General features: G+C 48.1%; 2 protein-coding genes across 3 annotated transcripts in view; one reads left to right on the forward strand and one right to left on the reverse strand.

Moving 5' to 3' along the window:
* The window catches only part of LOC140577237 (butyrophilin-like protein 8), a 161721-nt gene that overhangs the window by 113482 nt on the left and 30825 nt on the right, over positions 1-17414 (reverse strand). The gene's annotated exons all lie outside the window — the stretch shown is intronic.
* Positions 1-17414, forward strand: part of LOC140577236 (butyrophilin-like protein 9) — a 49639-nt gene that overhangs the window by 18209 nt on the left and 14016 nt on the right. For both annotated transcript variants that reach the window (XM_072697105.1, XM_072697106.1), the window contains exon 7: positions 13246-13441. In XM_072697105.1, the coding sequence (XP_072553206.1) occupies positions 13246-13441 (196 nt within the window). The remainder of the gene's footprint in view (positions 1-13245; positions 13442-17414) is intronic.

Genomic DNA, 17414 nt, shown 5'->3' on the forward strand with positions numbered 1-17414 from the left:
CACTATTCAGCATCATTCAGCCATGCTGGTCCAAGGCGGGTGAGAACACCACAGCATGAGGTTTAGCTGTATTCATTATTTTATTACATAAAATGTATATTTTTACTTTATTATTTTTATTTGTAATTTTATTTTTAATGATGTAAATATTAATCATATTTTTCCATATTTCCCTCTGTATGATCTGATATTACAGACAGACCGCAGCACACAGTGATTACATTCTCTTCTTCTTCTCTATCTGAGCTCTGTTGAGGGGAACTGAACAAAAACACTGGTACTGGTAAACACACAGTGTACCTCATCTGAAGGGGTGGCGCTCAGTGGGTGGCGTTGTCCCTGTATGACCTTCAGTAAGCACAACATAAAATTGTTAAAAAAGAGAAAGTTCATCTCACCCAGATGAACTGTCTGTCATTCAGTTAGGACCTGAGTTACCCAGTATTTACCAGAGTAGAGCAGAGAGAACAGCAGTGATTCAGGGTGTCTAAGGGTTTAATGTGCCATGATGTGAAGCCTGCGTATAATCAAAAGTACAGGGCCAGTAACTGAGCCTGTGGATCACTGTGAGAGGGGTGAGATGGGTCCTGATGAGGAAAGTGAATTTGTTGTCTATTAAAGATATGATCTAATGTACCGACAGTGAGAGTGAAGTCAAAGTCACAGACCCATCAATCATGACACAAAGTCACATGTAGGGAGGTTGGGCTCAGTCTACCCGACACTCCCTCTTTAACTGTCCATCCTGTAAACTCCATTTCCCATGATGCCCTAGACACTCATGCCAAGGTTACATGCCCTCTACCATTTTTTTAAATCTATTTGTTGCTTATTTTGCTACTTTAGACCCACGTCTGTTTTGACTGCCGGTGTTTTTGCCTGTTTCCCTGTATCATTGGATCATTTTAGTTTAGACCTGATCTGGCTTTTGTTTCCCTGTTTTTGATTCTCCTATTGCTAATAAAACCTCCCACAGTGTCACATCAGAGCGTCTACTTAGTCTCACCAGTGTTAGAGACCTGTAGCAGATCTGCATATACTGATGAAGTCAGGATCAGATCTGTTGTCAACTAAGTAAAAGCAGAAAAGGACCCATAAAAACCCTCAGTATGATTCATTTAAGGCTCGCTTAGTGTCAGTAATACATAGGTCATGACTGGCTAGGTCTGAGAAGGGGATGAACACTCGCAGGGATGGTACTAAAACCAGCAGGCAGTGCCTGGGGAAAAGAGGGATAAACGAAACCGCTCGTCAGGCGCTACAGAATTTACGTGACGTAGGATAAAGGAGCTGGGAGATCAGCTGCAGAACCCTGAAGGATAAACCTGAACAGACCTAAACGTGGGACGCCCATGAACAAATACGATGAACTGGATGTAGCAGATTGAGGAAGCCGTTCTGCCGTCTTCTTGATCTCTCGAACAACATACATCACATATGAGTAAAATATTGTTCTTTTATGTTGTATACATTTTATGACACATCAAAGAAACACTTACTCAATACTCATTAAACACATTCTTTGGAACCTTTTAATTTTTTACATTACATTTATAAAGTGATATGCAGACATTTGCCCGTTACCGTGACTAGTTAAGTGAGTAGAAGATCTTTAGTAGTTTTTTTACTGGGAGCCCCCTGCAAAAGTTTAAGCACCCCAAGAGATTTGTGCTCTCAGCTAAACTTTCCATACTTTTAATTAGCTTTATTAGATCTGTGGTTTATTCACAGTCATCGTTGGGACAGGTCAGGTGATGCAGAATAGCACCTTGGCGCCGCGGAGGTGGCAGCCTGTTGCAGCTGTTAAATTGCAGAAGTTAAATTGTTGGTAATTTGGTGTTGCTCTTGACTCTGGGCACAATGGACACCAAAAGCGTGGAGCGGACTGGCTGTATTTGTGAATGATAGATGGTGTAACCCTGGGCACATCACTGTTAAGGAACAAATCTGCTGTAAGAACATTGAACTGTTAGCCGTTAGCATGAGGCCGTACTACCTGCCGAGGGAATTCTCGCACGTGATCATGATAGCTGCGTACGTCCCCCCCTCTGCTAACGCTGACTCGGCCTGTGATGTCCTGCACTCAGCTGTGTGAGTAGAGAACCAGCTGTCACCCGTACAGTGAAGAAATGGTCTAAGGAGTCTGAGGAGGCTCTGAAGGACTGTTTCCAAACAATGGTGTGGGAAGAACTGTGTGATCCTAATGGGGAGGACATTGACAGGTGACATTGACTCCCAGGTGGCGGGGGACCAAAAGTGGGTGAATGATCTCAATCTATTTTTCAACAGATTTGATCAATCACCTAGCCCTGCCCCCACACAGACACCCCTGCTGTATCCCCAAGCCCTCCCCCTACACAGACACCCCTGCTGTATCCCCACTCAGCAGCACTACCATCATGCTGTCCTCCCCCCTCTCTCATAACCTTTGGCTCACAGTCATCATCATCCCCTAACACATTCCAGCACCCAGCCCCCCTGCTCCAACCTGTCCTTCACAACAACCCAGGTGAGAAATGAGCTGAGGAAGATCAAGCCTAAGAAAGCTACAGGTCCTGATGGAATCAGTGCCAGGCTCCTCAAGTCCTGCGCTGATCAGCTGTGCAGGGTAGTTGAGCATTTGTTCAACATGAGCCTGAAACTGGGAAGAGTACCACAGCTGTGGAGAACATCTTGTGTGGTACCTGTGCCCAAAACACAGCACCCAAAGGACCTAAACATCTACAGGCCGGTGGCACTGACTTCCCATCTGATGAAGTCACTGGAGAGGCTGGTCCTCAACCACATCCGCCCTCTGGTGAGCCCATCCATGGACCCTCTTCAGTTTGCCTACCAGCCTGGTGGATGATGCTGTCATCTTCTACACAGAGCTCTTTCTCACCTGGAGAAGCCCAGCAGCACTGTGAGGATCACCTTCTTCGATTTCTCCAGTGCTTTTAACACCATACAGCCAGGGCTCCTAAAGGACAAGTTGGGACATTGTGGAGTGGACAGTCACCTGTCAAACTGGATACTGGACTACCTCACCAACCGACCACAGTATGTGAGGGCACGGGTCTTGGCACCGTTCCTCTTCACCCTGTACACTGCTGACTTCATGTACAGCTCACCGACCTGTCACCTCCAGAAGTTCTCTGATGACTCAGCGATCGTCGGCCTCATATCCAATGAGGAGGACAGCGAGTACAGAGAACTTATTCAGGACTTTGTGGACTGGTGTCTGCAGAACCATCTGCAGATAAACGCTGGAAAGACCAAAGAACTGGTAGTGGATTTCCGCAGGTGCAGACACCCCCCTCCATCAGTGAACATCCGCGGTATGAACATCAAGAGAGTGGACTCTTATAAATACCTGGGTGTTCATCTGAACAACAAACTGGACTGGTCAGTCAACACTGCTGCTCTCTACAAGATAGGCCAGAGCAGACTCAACCTGCTGAGGAGATTGAGGTCCTTTGGGGTGCAGGGAGCGCTCCTGAGGACGTTCTTCCACACAGTGGTGGCATCTGCCATCTTTTATGGAGTGGTCTGCTGGGGCAGTAGCATCTCGACGGCAGATAAGAAGAGACTGGACAAACTCATAAAGAGGGCCGGCTCTGTCCTGGGGTGCTTCTTAGACCCAGTGCAGGTGGTGGGAGACAGGAGGACGACAGCCAAGTTGGCATCCATGCTGGAGAACAGCTCCCACCCCATGCATGAGACTCTGGCAGCACTGGGCAGCTCCTTTAGTGACCGGCTGCTTCACCCCAAGTGTGTGAAGGAGGGGTATCACAGGTCCTTCCTTCCTGCTGCCGTCAGACTGCACAACCAGCACTGCTCCCAGCGGACCACATACACACACACTTAACTACACACACATGTTCATGTTCAGGGAATAGAGATCCCTCAATGCAAAAATACTAAAAATACCCCCTGTGCAATTAAGAGTCTATTGCTGTAAATAATATTGTTATTGCTTTTTTAATTCTTATTTATATTGTGTATATAGTGTAAATTATTTATCTACATTTTTGTGACTGAGTGTCTTGCTATCCCTTTCTGCTGTGACACTGAGAATTTCGCCCACTGCGGGACTAATAAAGGATTCCTTAAACCTCGTCCCCTGAATTCCTCTAAGCAGAGTCGACTGGTAGAAGGTTTTCCTGCTCTGAAATGTGACGTGTCTGTAAATTCTCCAAAAGCAGAAACTCTTGAGAAAAAGAAAAAGCTTGTTTAGCTTTCTGTAGTGATACTAATGTTTCAGAAATGATTCTCTGCTACCGAGCACTTCTCCATTTCAGCAGCATCACAGCAAAAATAGCAGCTACTGTTAAATCCAGCAGCTGCAGATTTTGGTGTTTAAGGAGCAGTGTCGGATACAGGTGAGGGCACGTGTCCCAAACGTGTCAAATCCTCATGGTCCGGGAGAGACTTATTGAGAAACGTAAGCAAACGTTTCAAGTCAGTTAAAATGAAAACATTCTGCACTAATTTGAAATGGGAAACAGGGACAGATGAGCTCAATGCCAACCCCGGAGGGACCTTTATTAACACCCCCCGTCACCTACACCCAAAATGAAACTTAAAAAAACATAATTATAAGGCCCAAAAGGGGCTCTACTGAGGACCAGGTTAACTTGTTCCTGGATTTTTTTCCCTTTGCCAAACGCTCCCATGTGTCCCCTCCCTCCTGTGAGGGCTAAACTACCTTTATGCTCCACCTGGGCTTTGTTGTCCTGATCAGCCCCAGGTGTGCAGCATTAGGGCCGTGTGCATGGTCTCTCGGGTATCGTGGTATCTCACCACCACACCTGCTGTTCTCAATTCACACAGAGTGTAAATGAAGTTCACTTTATTTTTGAAAAACGATTTTGAAAATCGTTTTAGACAAGAAGGCATCATTGTAACATCCTAACAGTTTAATCAGTCATTTAATTTGATGTTTATATTTATGCATTTGTAGTATTTTATAAACACTGTTTTCTGTAGTTTGACATTGTGACCTCTTACTAAGGACAGAACATTTAATTCTAAAGAAATTCTTTTAAAATACATCAAATTAATTTCATGAGCATACACAGATCCATGAGTTCTAACATTTTACATTTATTCATTTCTGTGAAACAATCTTTCAGTTACAGCCTTATTCTCAGCCCAGTCTAAGACTAAGAGAGTCTTTTTTTGTTGAACCTGTTTGATGTTTATTGCCTCCCTTTGTTAAAATACACCATTTTGTCTCCTTCATTTGCATCACCAACCTTTTTCCTCTCTTTTTCACACCTCCTCTGTAGTGGTAACACATTGCCCTTTGGTTCAGTGGGCTGCTGGTTCAAACCCAGCCTCCAGCAGTCTAAGCAAAACACACCCAATCATCTTTGTTCACCTTTCTGATTATTCATTTCTGCATTCAGTGTTGGATCTTTCCATGCACACTTAGTTACTCATCTTCGTGCTGGGCTTCTGCAGTGTTCTGCATCGTCTGAAACATGAAATGAACTTTCAGCTTATCAAAAGTTTCTTAGTCAAAAGCCCTGAATGTTTTTTAGAAAATTAACTTTAAAAACAACATCAAACAACATTGCAAATAAATTGCCCCAATTAGTTATCGTCATCTAGAGGCTGGCGTGTGTGTGTGTGTGTATATACATATATAATGTGTGTTTACTGTATCACACAGAAGAGTCAGGGGAGGTATGGTTCTGGACATTCAGGCTAAGCCCCGGATATTTAAAATGTCTGGCTTCCCCCTGACTGGAGTCGACCACATTTAAAACACTGTGGAACTCCAGGCTCCAGCGGGGAGAGCCTGAATTCACACACTGTGGAGCTCAGAGAGGAAACAACTGAAAAGAGCTGCTTCTCTCATGCTGAAACTGGTCACTGCTGTGCTTTCGGTGGTGGTTAAACGTGGTCTGCACTGCTGGCTGATTTGTGTGGTTAGCAGAGTTTGTTAGCTCTGCTGTGCTCTGATACTCGCTGGGTGATGGACTCTGGAGCGGGGTATCCTGTTAATGGTGTTAAAAGGCTTTACTCTGCTTTTTCCACAAGGCAGAGTGAGTCTCATTGTGAGTCTGAGTCAGATACGGTGTAAAAAATGATAAATGCCAGACTGACGGAGAGGAGCCAGCACTTGGAGCTGAGCAGGCTTAACACTGGCTCTAAAGGGTTTCTCCAGCCGTGCACTCTGTGTTTTCATCTAGTGGTTGAACAAGGAACTGCAGCGTGTTGTGACCTTGTGAGCCTCTTGTACAGCTGCTGAATCCTGCAGGATCAGCTAATTAGAGAAATATCAGATGATCGTATATTTTGGCTGAAAATCAGCTGATACCATTACATAACCGATCAATTTATCTGTCAGCAGTCATCACTGAGGCTGTTTATGCTCCTAGATTAAGGTCCTAACTTCCTACATGAACTAAAGGCTAATGTGGATGGAACTGTTTAATTGAACGGTAAACCTCTAGTTAGTTTGGCTTAGTGGTTAGAGTTTTGCTCACAGGGTTGTGGGTTTGATACCTTGTTGAGGGCCTTAACCCTATATGCTCCCCGGGCACGCTCTGGGCATGTGTTCTCACTTTGTCTCATATTGTATCTGTATGATTCAGATTAAATCAGTAATCACACTCACAGCTTTAACCTTCAGCGGTACCGGTAACCACTGTTAGACATCTGAAGTAGAGTTATATCAGAATAAAAAGCCTAAATGATGAAAAAACGAATGCCTGTATGTCAGACTGAGACCTGCTGCACCGAACTGAGACCTGCTGTAGTGGACTGAGACCTGCTGTAGTGGACTGAGACCTGCTGTAGTGGACTGAGACCTGCTGTACCGGACTGAGACCTGCTGTAGTAGACTGAGACCTGCTGCACCGGACTGAGACCTGCTGCACCGGACTGAGACCTGCTGCACCGGACTGAGACCTGCTGTAGTGGACTGAGACCTGCTGTACCGAACTGAGACCTGCTGTAGTAGACTGAGACCTGCTGCACCGGACTGAGACCTGCTGTAGTGGACTGAGACCTGCTGTAGTGGACTGAGACCTGCTGTACCGGACTGAGACCTGCTGCACCGGACTGAGACCTGCTGCACCGAACTGAGACCTGCTGTAGTGGACTGAGACATGCTGCACCAGACTGAGACCTGCTGTACCAGACTGAGACCTGCTGTAGTAGACTGAGACCTGCTGTAGTGGACTGAGACCTGCTGTAGTGGACTGAGACCTGCTGTAGTGGACTGAGACCTGCTGCACCGGACTGAGACCTGCTGTAGTAGACTGAGACCTGCTGCACCGGACTGAGACCTGCTGCACCGGACTGAGACCTGCTGCACCGGACTGAGACCTGCTGCACCGGACTGAGACCTGCTGCACCGGACTGAGACCTGCTGTAGTGGACTGAGACCTGCTGCACCGGACTGAGACCTGCTGTACCGGACTGAGACCTGCTGTACCGGACTGAGACCTGCTGTAGTAGACTGAGACCTGCTGTACCGGACTGAGACCTGCTGCACCGGACTGAGACCTGCTGCACCGGACTGAGACCTGCTGTACCGGACTGAGACCTGCTTTAGTGGACTGAGACCTGCTTTAGTGGACTGAGACCTGCTGTACCGGACTGAGACCTGCTGTACCGGACTGAGACCTGCTGCACCGGACTGAGACCTGCTGCACCGGACTGAGACCTGCTGCACCGGACTGAGACCTGCTGTACCGGACTGAGACCTGCTGTACCGGACTGAGACCTGCTGTACCGGACTGAGACCTGCTGCACCGGACTGAGACCTGCTGTACCGGACTGAGACCTGCTGCACCGGACTGAGACCTGCTGCACCGGACTGAGACCTGCTGCACCGGACTGAGACCTGCTGTAGTAGACTGAGACCTGCTGTAGTAGACTGAGACCTGCTGTACCGGACTGAGACCTGCTGCACCGGACTGAGACCTGCTGCACCGGACTGAGACCTGCTGTAGTAGACTGAGACCTGCTGTAGTAGACTGAGACCTGCTGTACCGGACTGAGACCTGCTGCACCGGACTGAGACCTGCTGCACCGGACTGAGACCTGCTGTAGTAGACTGAGACCTGCTGCACCGGACTGAGACCTGCTGCATCGGACTGAGACCTGCTGCACCGGACTGAGACCTGCTGTAGTGGACTGAGACCTGCTGCACCGGACTGAGACCTGCTGCACCGGACTGAGACCTGCTGTAGTGGACTGAGACCTGCTGCACCGGACTGAGACCTGCTGTACCGGACTGAGACCTGCTGCACCGGACTGAGACCTGCTGCACCGGACTGAGACCTGCTGTACCGGACTGAGACCTGCTGTAGTAGACTGAGACCTGCTGTAGTAGACTGAGACCTGCTGCACCGGACTGAGACCTGCTGCACCGGACTGAGACCTGCTGTACCGGACTGAGACCTGCTGCAGTGGACTGAGACCTGCTGTACCGGACTGAGACCTGCTGTACCGGACTGAGACCTGCTGCACCGGACTGAGACCTGCTGTAGTGGACTGAGACCTGCTGTACCGGACTGAGACCTGCTGTACCGGACTGAGACCTGCTGCAGTGGACTGAGACCTGCTGCAGTGGACTGAGACCTGCTGCAGTGGACTGAGACCTGCTGCACCGGACTGAGACCTGCTGTACCGGACTGAGACCTGCTGTACCGGACTGAGACCTGCTGTAGTAGACTGAGACCTGCTGCACCGGACTGAGACCTGCTGCACCGGACTGAGACCTGCTGTAGTGGACTGAGACCTGCTGTAGTAGACTGAGACCTGCTGTAGTAGACTGAGACCTGCTGCACCGGACTGAGACCTGCTGCACCGGACTGAGACCTGCTGTAGTGGACTGAGACCTGCTGTACCGGACTGAGACCTGCTGTAGTGGACTGAGACCTGCTGTACCGGACTGAGACCTGCTGTACCGGACTGAGACCTGCTGCACCGGACTGAGACCTGCTGTAGTGGACTGAGACCTGCTGCACCGGACTGAGACCTGCTGTAGTGGACTGAGACCTGCTGTAGTAGACTGAGACCTGCTGTACCGGACTGAGACCTGCTGTACCGGACTGAGACCTGCTGCACCGGACTGAGACCTGCTGTAGTGGACTGAGACCTGCTGCACCGGACTGAGACCTGCTGTAGTGGACTGAGACCTGCTGTAGTAGACTGAGACCTGCTGTAGTAGACTGAGACCTGCTGCACCGGACTGAGACCTGCTGCACCGGACTGAGACCTGCTGTAGTGGACTGAGACCTGCTGTACCGGACTGAGACCTGCTGCACCGGACTGAGACCTGCTGCAGTGGACTGAGACCTGCTGTACCGGACTGAGACCTGCTGTACCGGACTGAGACCTGCTGCACCGGACTGAGACCTGCTGTAGTGGACTGAGACCTGCTGCACCGGACTGAGACCTGCTGTACCGGACTGAGACCTGCTGTAGTGGACTGAGACCTGCTGCACCGGACTGAGACCTGCTGCAGTGGACTGAGACCTGCTGCACCGGACTGAGACCTGCTGCAGTGGACTGAGACCTGCTGCAGTGGACTGAGACCTGCTGTACCGGACTGAGACCTGCTGTACCGGACTGAGACCTGCTGCACCGGACTGAGACCTGCTGCAGTGGACTGAGACCTGCTGTACCGGACTGAGACCTGCTGTACCGGACTGAGACCTGCTGTACCGGACTGAGACCTGCTGCACCGGACTGAGACCTGCTGCACCGGACTGAGACCTGCTGTAGTGGACTGAGACCTGCTGCACCGGACTGAGACCTGCTGTACCGGACTGAGACCTGCTGTAGTGGACTGAGACCTGCTGCAGTGGACTGAGACCTGCTGCTCCGGACTGAGACCTGCTGTAGTGGACTGAGACCTGCTGTAGTAGACTGAGACCTGCTGTAGTGGACTGAGACCTGCTGTAGTGGACTGCGACCTGCTGCACCGGACTGAGACCTGCTGTACCGGACTGAGACCTGCTGTACCGGACTGAGACCTGCTGCACCGGACTGAGACCTGCTGTAGTGGACTGAGACCTGCTGCACCGGACTGAGACCTGCTGTACCGGACTGAGACCTGCTGTAGTGGACTGAGACCTGCTGCACCGGACTGAGACCTGCTGCAGTGGACTGAGACCTGCTGCACCGGACTGAGACCTGCTGCAGTGGACTGAGACCTGCTGCAGTGGACTGAGACCTGCTGTACCGGACTGAGACCTGCTGTACCGGACTGAGACCTGCTGCACCGGACTGAGACCTGCTGCAGTGGACTGAGACCTGCTGTACCGGACTGAGACCTGCTGTACCGGACTGAGACCTGCTGTACCGGACTGAGACCTGCTGCACCGGACTGAGACCTGCTGCACCGGACTGAGACCTGCTGTAGTGGACTGAGACCTGCTGCACCGGACTGAGACCTGCTGTACCGGACTGAGACCTGCTGTAGTGGACTGAGACCTGCTGCAGTGGACTGAGACCTGCTGCTCCGGACTGAGACCTGCTGTAGTGGACTGAGACCTGCTGTAGTAGACTGAGACCTGCTGTAGTGGACTGAGACCTGCTGTAGTGGACTGCGACCTGCTGCACCGGACTGAGACCTGCTGTACCGGACTGAGACCTGCTGTACCGGACTGAGACCTGCTGCACCGGACTGAGACCTGCTGCACCGGACTGAGACCTGCTGTAGTGGACTGAGACCTGCTGTAGTGGACTGAGACCTGCTGCACCAGACTGAGACCTGCTGTACCGAACTGAGGCCTGCTGTAGTAGACTGAGACCTGCTGCACCAGACTGAGACCTGCTGTACCAGACTGAGACCTGCTGTACCGAACTGAGGCCTGCTGTAGTAGACTGAGACCTGCTGTACCGGACTGAGACCTGCTGTACCGGACTGAGACCTGCTGTAGTAGACTGAGACCTGCTGTAGTAGACTGAGACCTGCTGTACCGGACTGAGACCTGCTGTACCGGACTGAGACCTGCTGTACCGGACTGAGACCTGCTGTAGTAGACTGAGACCTGCTGCACCAGACTGAGACCTGCTGTAGTAGACTGAGACCTGCTGCACCAGACTGAGACCTGCTGTAGTAGACTGAGACCTGCTGCACCAGACTGAGACCTGCTGTAGTAGACTGAGACCTGCTGCAGTAGACTGAGACCTGCTGTAGTAGACTGAGACCTGCTGCAGTAGACTGAGACCTGCTGCACCAGACTGAGACCTGCTGTACCGAACTGAGACCTGCTGTAGTAGACTGAGACCTGCTGCACCAGACTGAGACCTGCTGTAGTAGACTGAGACCTGCTGCACCGGACTGAGACCTGCTGCACCGGACTGAGACCTGCTGTAGTAGACTGAGACCTGCTGTACCGGACTGAGACCTGCTGTACCGGACTGAGACCTGCTGTACCGGACTGAGACCTGCTGTAGTAGACTGAGACCTGCTGCACCAGACTGAGACCTGCTGCACCAGACTGAGACCTGCTGCACCAGACTGAGACCTGCTGTAGTAGACTGAGACCTGCTGCACCAGACTGAGACCTGCTGTAGTAGACTGAGACCTGCTGTAGTAGACTGAGACCTGCTGCACCAGACTGAGACCTGCTGTAGTAGACTGAGACCTGCTGCAGTAGACTGAGACCTGCTGTAGTAGACTGAGACCTGCTGCAGTAGACTGAGACCTGCTGCACCAGACTGAGACCTGCTGTAGTAGACTGAGACCTGCTGCACCAGACTGAGACCTGCTGTAGTAGACTGAGACCTGCTGCACCGGACTGAGACCTGCTGCACCGGACTGAGACCTGCTGTAGTGGACTGAGACCTGCTGCACCGGACTGAGACCTGCTGCACCGAACTGAGACCTGCTGTACCGGACTGAGACCTGCTGTACCGGACTGAGACCTGCTGTACCGGACTGAGACCTGCTGTACCGGACTGAGACCTGCTGTAGTGGACTGAGACCTGCTGCACCGGACTGAGACCTGCTGCACCGAACTGAGACCTGCTGTACCGAACTGAGACCTGCTGTACCGGACTGAGACCTGCTGTACCGGACTGAGACCTGCTGTACCGGACTGAGACCTGCTGCACCGGACTGAGACCTGCTGCACCGGACTGAGACCTGCTGTAGTGGACTGAGACCTGCTGTACCGAACTGAGACCTGCTGTACCAGACTGAGACCTGCTGTAGTAGACTGAGACCTGCTGTACCAGACTGAGACCTGCTGTAGTAGACTGAGACCTGCTGCACCTGACTGAGACCTGCTGTACCGAACTGAGACCTGCTGTAGTAGACTGAGACCTGCTGTACCGAACTGAGACCTGCTGTAGTAGACTGAGACCTGCTGTACCGGACTGAGACCTGCTGTACCGGACTGAGACCTGCTGTAGTGGACTGAGACCTGCTGTACCAGACTGAGACCTGCTGTAGTAGACTGAGACCTGCTGTACCAGACTGAGACCTGCTGCACCAGACTGAGACCTGCTGTAGTAGACTGAGACCTGCTGCACCAGACTGAGACCTGCTGCACCAGACTGAGACCTGCTGCACCTGACTGAGACCTGCTGTACCGAACTGAGACCTGCTGTAGTAGACTGAGACCTGCTGTACCAGACTGAGACCTGCTGCACCAGACTGAGACCTGCTGTAGTAGACTGGGAGTAAAGCAGTACAGTAATTCTATACAGATCGATAGTATTTATGATCGTACCGACAGTGAAATACTAAACGCTGAGGACAGGTGTTTTAGGTGACTGATATTTCCTCTCCTCTTTTCTGCAGGTATTTATTGTTTTGTTTTTCTGAAGCTGTTTGTGTTTGTGTTTACACTCCTACTGTAAAGAAAGCTTGGATTTACCTACAGAATTAAAACATTTTTAGGTTCTGAACAGGATGTGGTGTGCTGGGATAGAATACACAGCTGTTATGATTAAATATCTGCTCACAGGAACTGTATGACAATATGAAAATATGGTTTTGATGTTAGTGGAGCATTTTAACATCACATGGTTCAGCTTCTTACTGTGTGGAGCTGAGAACCTGCTTATTCCACTGCAGGACAGGAAACACTGTCTGCTCATTTCTCCCTGAAACAGTGATTAATAAAGCTGAACTAAACTGACTGATTATTGTTGAATCTGGGATCCTGTAATAATGTATGAGTTATTATTAATAACAGCTGATCAGAAATCAGTGATCTGTATTTGAGTAGATCTGTGAGTCTGTTCTGCTGAAGTAACTGCTTTATCATTCTCTTCTGTGTGCAGTCAGATCATACCTGATCTCAGACGGTGACGATCGTCTCCTTCACCATGACCTCTCTCCTCTTCAGTGGGATCATGTAGAGTCTACTTTACTGAACACAAAAGAGGAGCTGAAAGAGTTTAGGCTGAAGAAGTACGTCCCAACAGACAGAGGTGTTCAGAAGCTGCAGAGAGTCATCGCATCATCCACAACAGCTCTGTGAGTATTTCAGTAAAACAGAGCTGGCAGTTTTTCTGCAGAATTTGGCTTGTGTGTGAACAGATCATGAAACACTGAGGTTGTCAGAGCTTTAGTTTAACAGCTAAGTGTTTAGTTTAGTGTTGGGAGTGAAAACAGAACATGATTCAGAGAGAATCTATAACATCTACCCTGACTGTGGGCGGGGCTTCTGCAGAGCGAGTGTGTTCTGCTTTTGGTTCTCCAGCAGAGTTTCAGACAGAGACTGTGAGAGTGGGCTTAGTTCATTCAGAAAAGAAGCAGCTGTTAACATCACGTCCAACACAAAGCCTGAACATTAATGGTGAAAGTATCTAGGTAATGTTCTGAGGTTTTGATGGTGAAAGGACTTCTGGATTGTGTGTGTGAGAGGGAGAGAAAGAGCACATGATATAAAGTTGCATTATCCATTTATTTTAGTGATTCATATGAAAGTAACACCTCATAGAAAAATACAAACATGTCACAGTGTGTATGATGGCTGCACTGTTTAAAGATTAATTATTGCAGAAGACTAGCATCAACACCTCCCTCCAGCATGGTCAGGCCATGCACCAAACTCCTCCAACCTCCCAACGCATGTCTCAGTAGTAGATTAAACAACAGCCTGAATACAGTCGTCATTTTTCTCAAAAAAATCATGAGAATATTGATTGAGCCTGATTGATTGAGATTGACTTTAAGCGCCACCTCATGGACAGCTGTATACATGCAGTTCTCCAGAAGCTTGATCTGAAGGTGGAGCAGCATGTGGGCTGTAGAGGTGGTAGAGTAATACTACAGGATTTTGCACTAATATGACTCTATGGGTTCCACAGCGTTACACAGTTCTATGACTCCAGATTATGATTTATTTAACAGAATTTCCTCTGATAATCTCTTCAAATACTCAAGACCAAATTCACCCAGGTAAAATGGGATGGCTGTGTCTCCTCCATTTTTATTTATAAGTTCAACTTTGGCACACATTCTCATCTGTGACCAATAGCTGTGCTTTAAAGACCCAAGACGTGTCTATGCAACACCCCTCCATTTGTAAATAAACAAAACAGAGATAAACACCCAGTCAATCAGGAGACTGTATTCCCTCTCTGTGATTTTACTGTTTAGCTGTTATATGTAGTTTTGTTCTAATCCTCAGTGTGTGGTACAGCACTGTGCTGAGTGTATAATAACAGGTCATAATTATGTTCACTATGGGTTCAATGGGTTAGTGAAGGGAGCTAACAGCATCATTAGATGACCAGTCCAGCACTGGTCACTTAAAGTGACTAAGCACCTCTATTGCTTAAATAATGTGATCAAATGAATTCAGATAATATCTGCCCTCCCGTAGAACTACATTCAGTGGTAAACACACACTCCTCGCCTTTGTCTGACCAGCAAAAACATTCCTCCTGATGACTCAGTGAACTCTAAGCTAAGTTGTTTTAATACCTTTGCGCTCTAAAATCTGATAAATGTATTGATCCACTGTGTGAGGAGTACTTGGACGTGTGATATTCCCTGAGTGGCAAAGTGACTGATATTGCTACTGTCATTTAGTGATACGCACTGCACACTTTCAGTGATTTATCACTTCAACTTCAGTACCAGGACCATGTTCAGGGTACTGTTTTACCTTTACCCATTATTCTCACAAATCTGTTTATCAGATAAAGAGTGCAGATTAGCACTGATTCATACTCTCAGCTGAGTATTTCCACATCCCATAACAACACTCCTCATGCCTCATAATTACTGAGTGATCTAACCAGCTGCTGGAAACAGAACATCAACTGTACACTGACGCTAAAGCAGTCTGTTCCCCAGAACCCAGAACTACTAAGAAGAGAATTAATGAATAGGTGGAAGATAATGAAAAAAGGGAATTATTTTCTTGTGGTGGGAGCCCCAAGGTAGTTTTGCCTGTTTATTATAAATGAAAATAGCTTAACAGCCGTTAAAAGGCCCACCACCCCAGTAAAAACTGTTACTTCTCAGCTTCACTCTCACTCCCAACTAGCCCAAGACAATGAAATAAGCTAATTTATTAAATATTAATTGAGTATCAGTTATTAAGTCTGCACATCCCATCCTCCACCACCTAACTTTTATATTTTCTAATTTATGTTTATGAATTTATAACACCCTGTATCTGTGATATGGACATGTGCAGACATCTCAGAGCCTGAAGCTTCTATTTTTCTGGAATAAAACACTATAAAGATAATTCCAAGGCAAATTAAACATCTAATCTATCCTGTTATACTAACTGGTACATTACTATCCCTGTATATATCCTTTAAGAACAGTACTTTTAATGATTATATTTCTGATTCTATAATACCATTGAAAAACAAAGTTGGATGGGCAAGATCCCCAGATCTCTTCCACTGATGTTAACAAATGTGTTATTCTTCAGTGTTCATTTGGAAAACAGTCACTGTTCAGGTTTTCAGTGAATTCCTCTAAACCAGCTCATCAGATCTGTGGCTTCAGAAAGTATTTGGTTGTGTATTTACACACTGCTCACATTTCCTATACCATGATGAGAACAATGACTACTGAACAATGACCACACGGTCTACCTGCATCATTACCTACAGCATTTTACTCATCTCTGAGACGCTGAGAAAGGTCGAGAGGTTAACTGCCTAAAAGACACTTCCTGTGTCATCAGCTTTTACGCTTTACTAATGCGCTCAGGTGAAAAAAACAAATCAGACTGGACACATCCAGAGCCAGAGAGAGAGGTCAGAGGTGTGTGTGTTCTGGTGAAGACTGGTGACTGGTGTGGAGTTGAACATTATTAAACACTGATTAAAATGCTATTCTATCAGACTAAAGCTTCAGAAACGGTGATTATTCACATTCAGAGATCATTTAAAGTCCATGAGCTGGTGTTTGGGTCATTAGTCTAGAGGTCAGTAACATATGGTGAGAGTATCTGTGAGTGGAAGGATGAAGATGAGGCAGTCAGGAAGAAAGCGAGACCCAGACACACTAATCCACCTTCAGCCATTTAATACAGCCACAACCTTCAATATGTACAGTGTTACAGTGAAGACAGGCCATGAACCTTCTACAATCAAACAGGTCCAGAAACCTCAGCAATGAAAGGAAATATAAGATCTGGACAAAAGATGAATCCAAAGCAATATATATTTATATTTGTTTTCTTGCTTCTGGGCTCCCCCTACAGTACAACTTCTGTTCCAGTTAGCAGTAATGTAATGTATTGTCAAGCTCATGTATGGGGTCATATCTGTAGTGGCAGAGTAAAATGCGATGTCTTTCACTTCATTATATAAAGCTGGAATGGCAGTTTGAGAGATGTATGTTTTCTTTGGCAATTCGTACTGCCTGTCAAACGTTTTCAGCATGTTTTTGAATGCTGGTTTCTCCACAGTATTTAACTAGCATCTCTTTGGCTATATAATGATTACACTGTTTGTAATCGTGCGCCGTTTTCCGCTATCACGTTTATATTTACACTGTCGAGCAAAGGCATCCGTGATGATCACCTGCTTCCAGCTCGGAAAATTGAACTGGATGGTTGTGCTTTAAATGGGCTCTTAGGTTAGTTGTATTACCACCTTTTATTGCCACTGTTTTTAGACAAAGACGACATACCGCCTCGTTAAAGCTGACTTTCTTTCTAGATCTGTGTAACTTTTTTTTGCAAATTCCTATTAGCCTGGAATATGTTCGCCAGCTAACAGGCCTCCACCTGCGTCTGCCTCCACCTGCGTCTGCCTCCTCTGTGTGCAACGCACGCGTTTCCTAACCGATAGATTGCGCTGTCTGGCCCAGACATGTCTTCGCCTTAGATAGGGAGCCGGCGAGAGAGCAGCACCGTGTGCCTTGCAGAAATCTTGCTAAAACCTATAAAAAGGGCTATCATCATCAGCGTCTGCTAAACTTATCGTGGACACGTCCATTTATCGTACGATAAGTCCATAACGTAATTATT

This window comes from Salminus brasiliensis, chromosome 14, assembly GCF_030463535.1.
Source record: "Salminus brasiliensis chromosome 14, fSalBra1.hap2, whole genome shotgun sequence".
NCBI classification, from domain to species: Eukaryota; Metazoa; Chordata; class Actinopteri; order Characiformes; family Bryconidae; genus Salminus; species Salminus brasiliensis.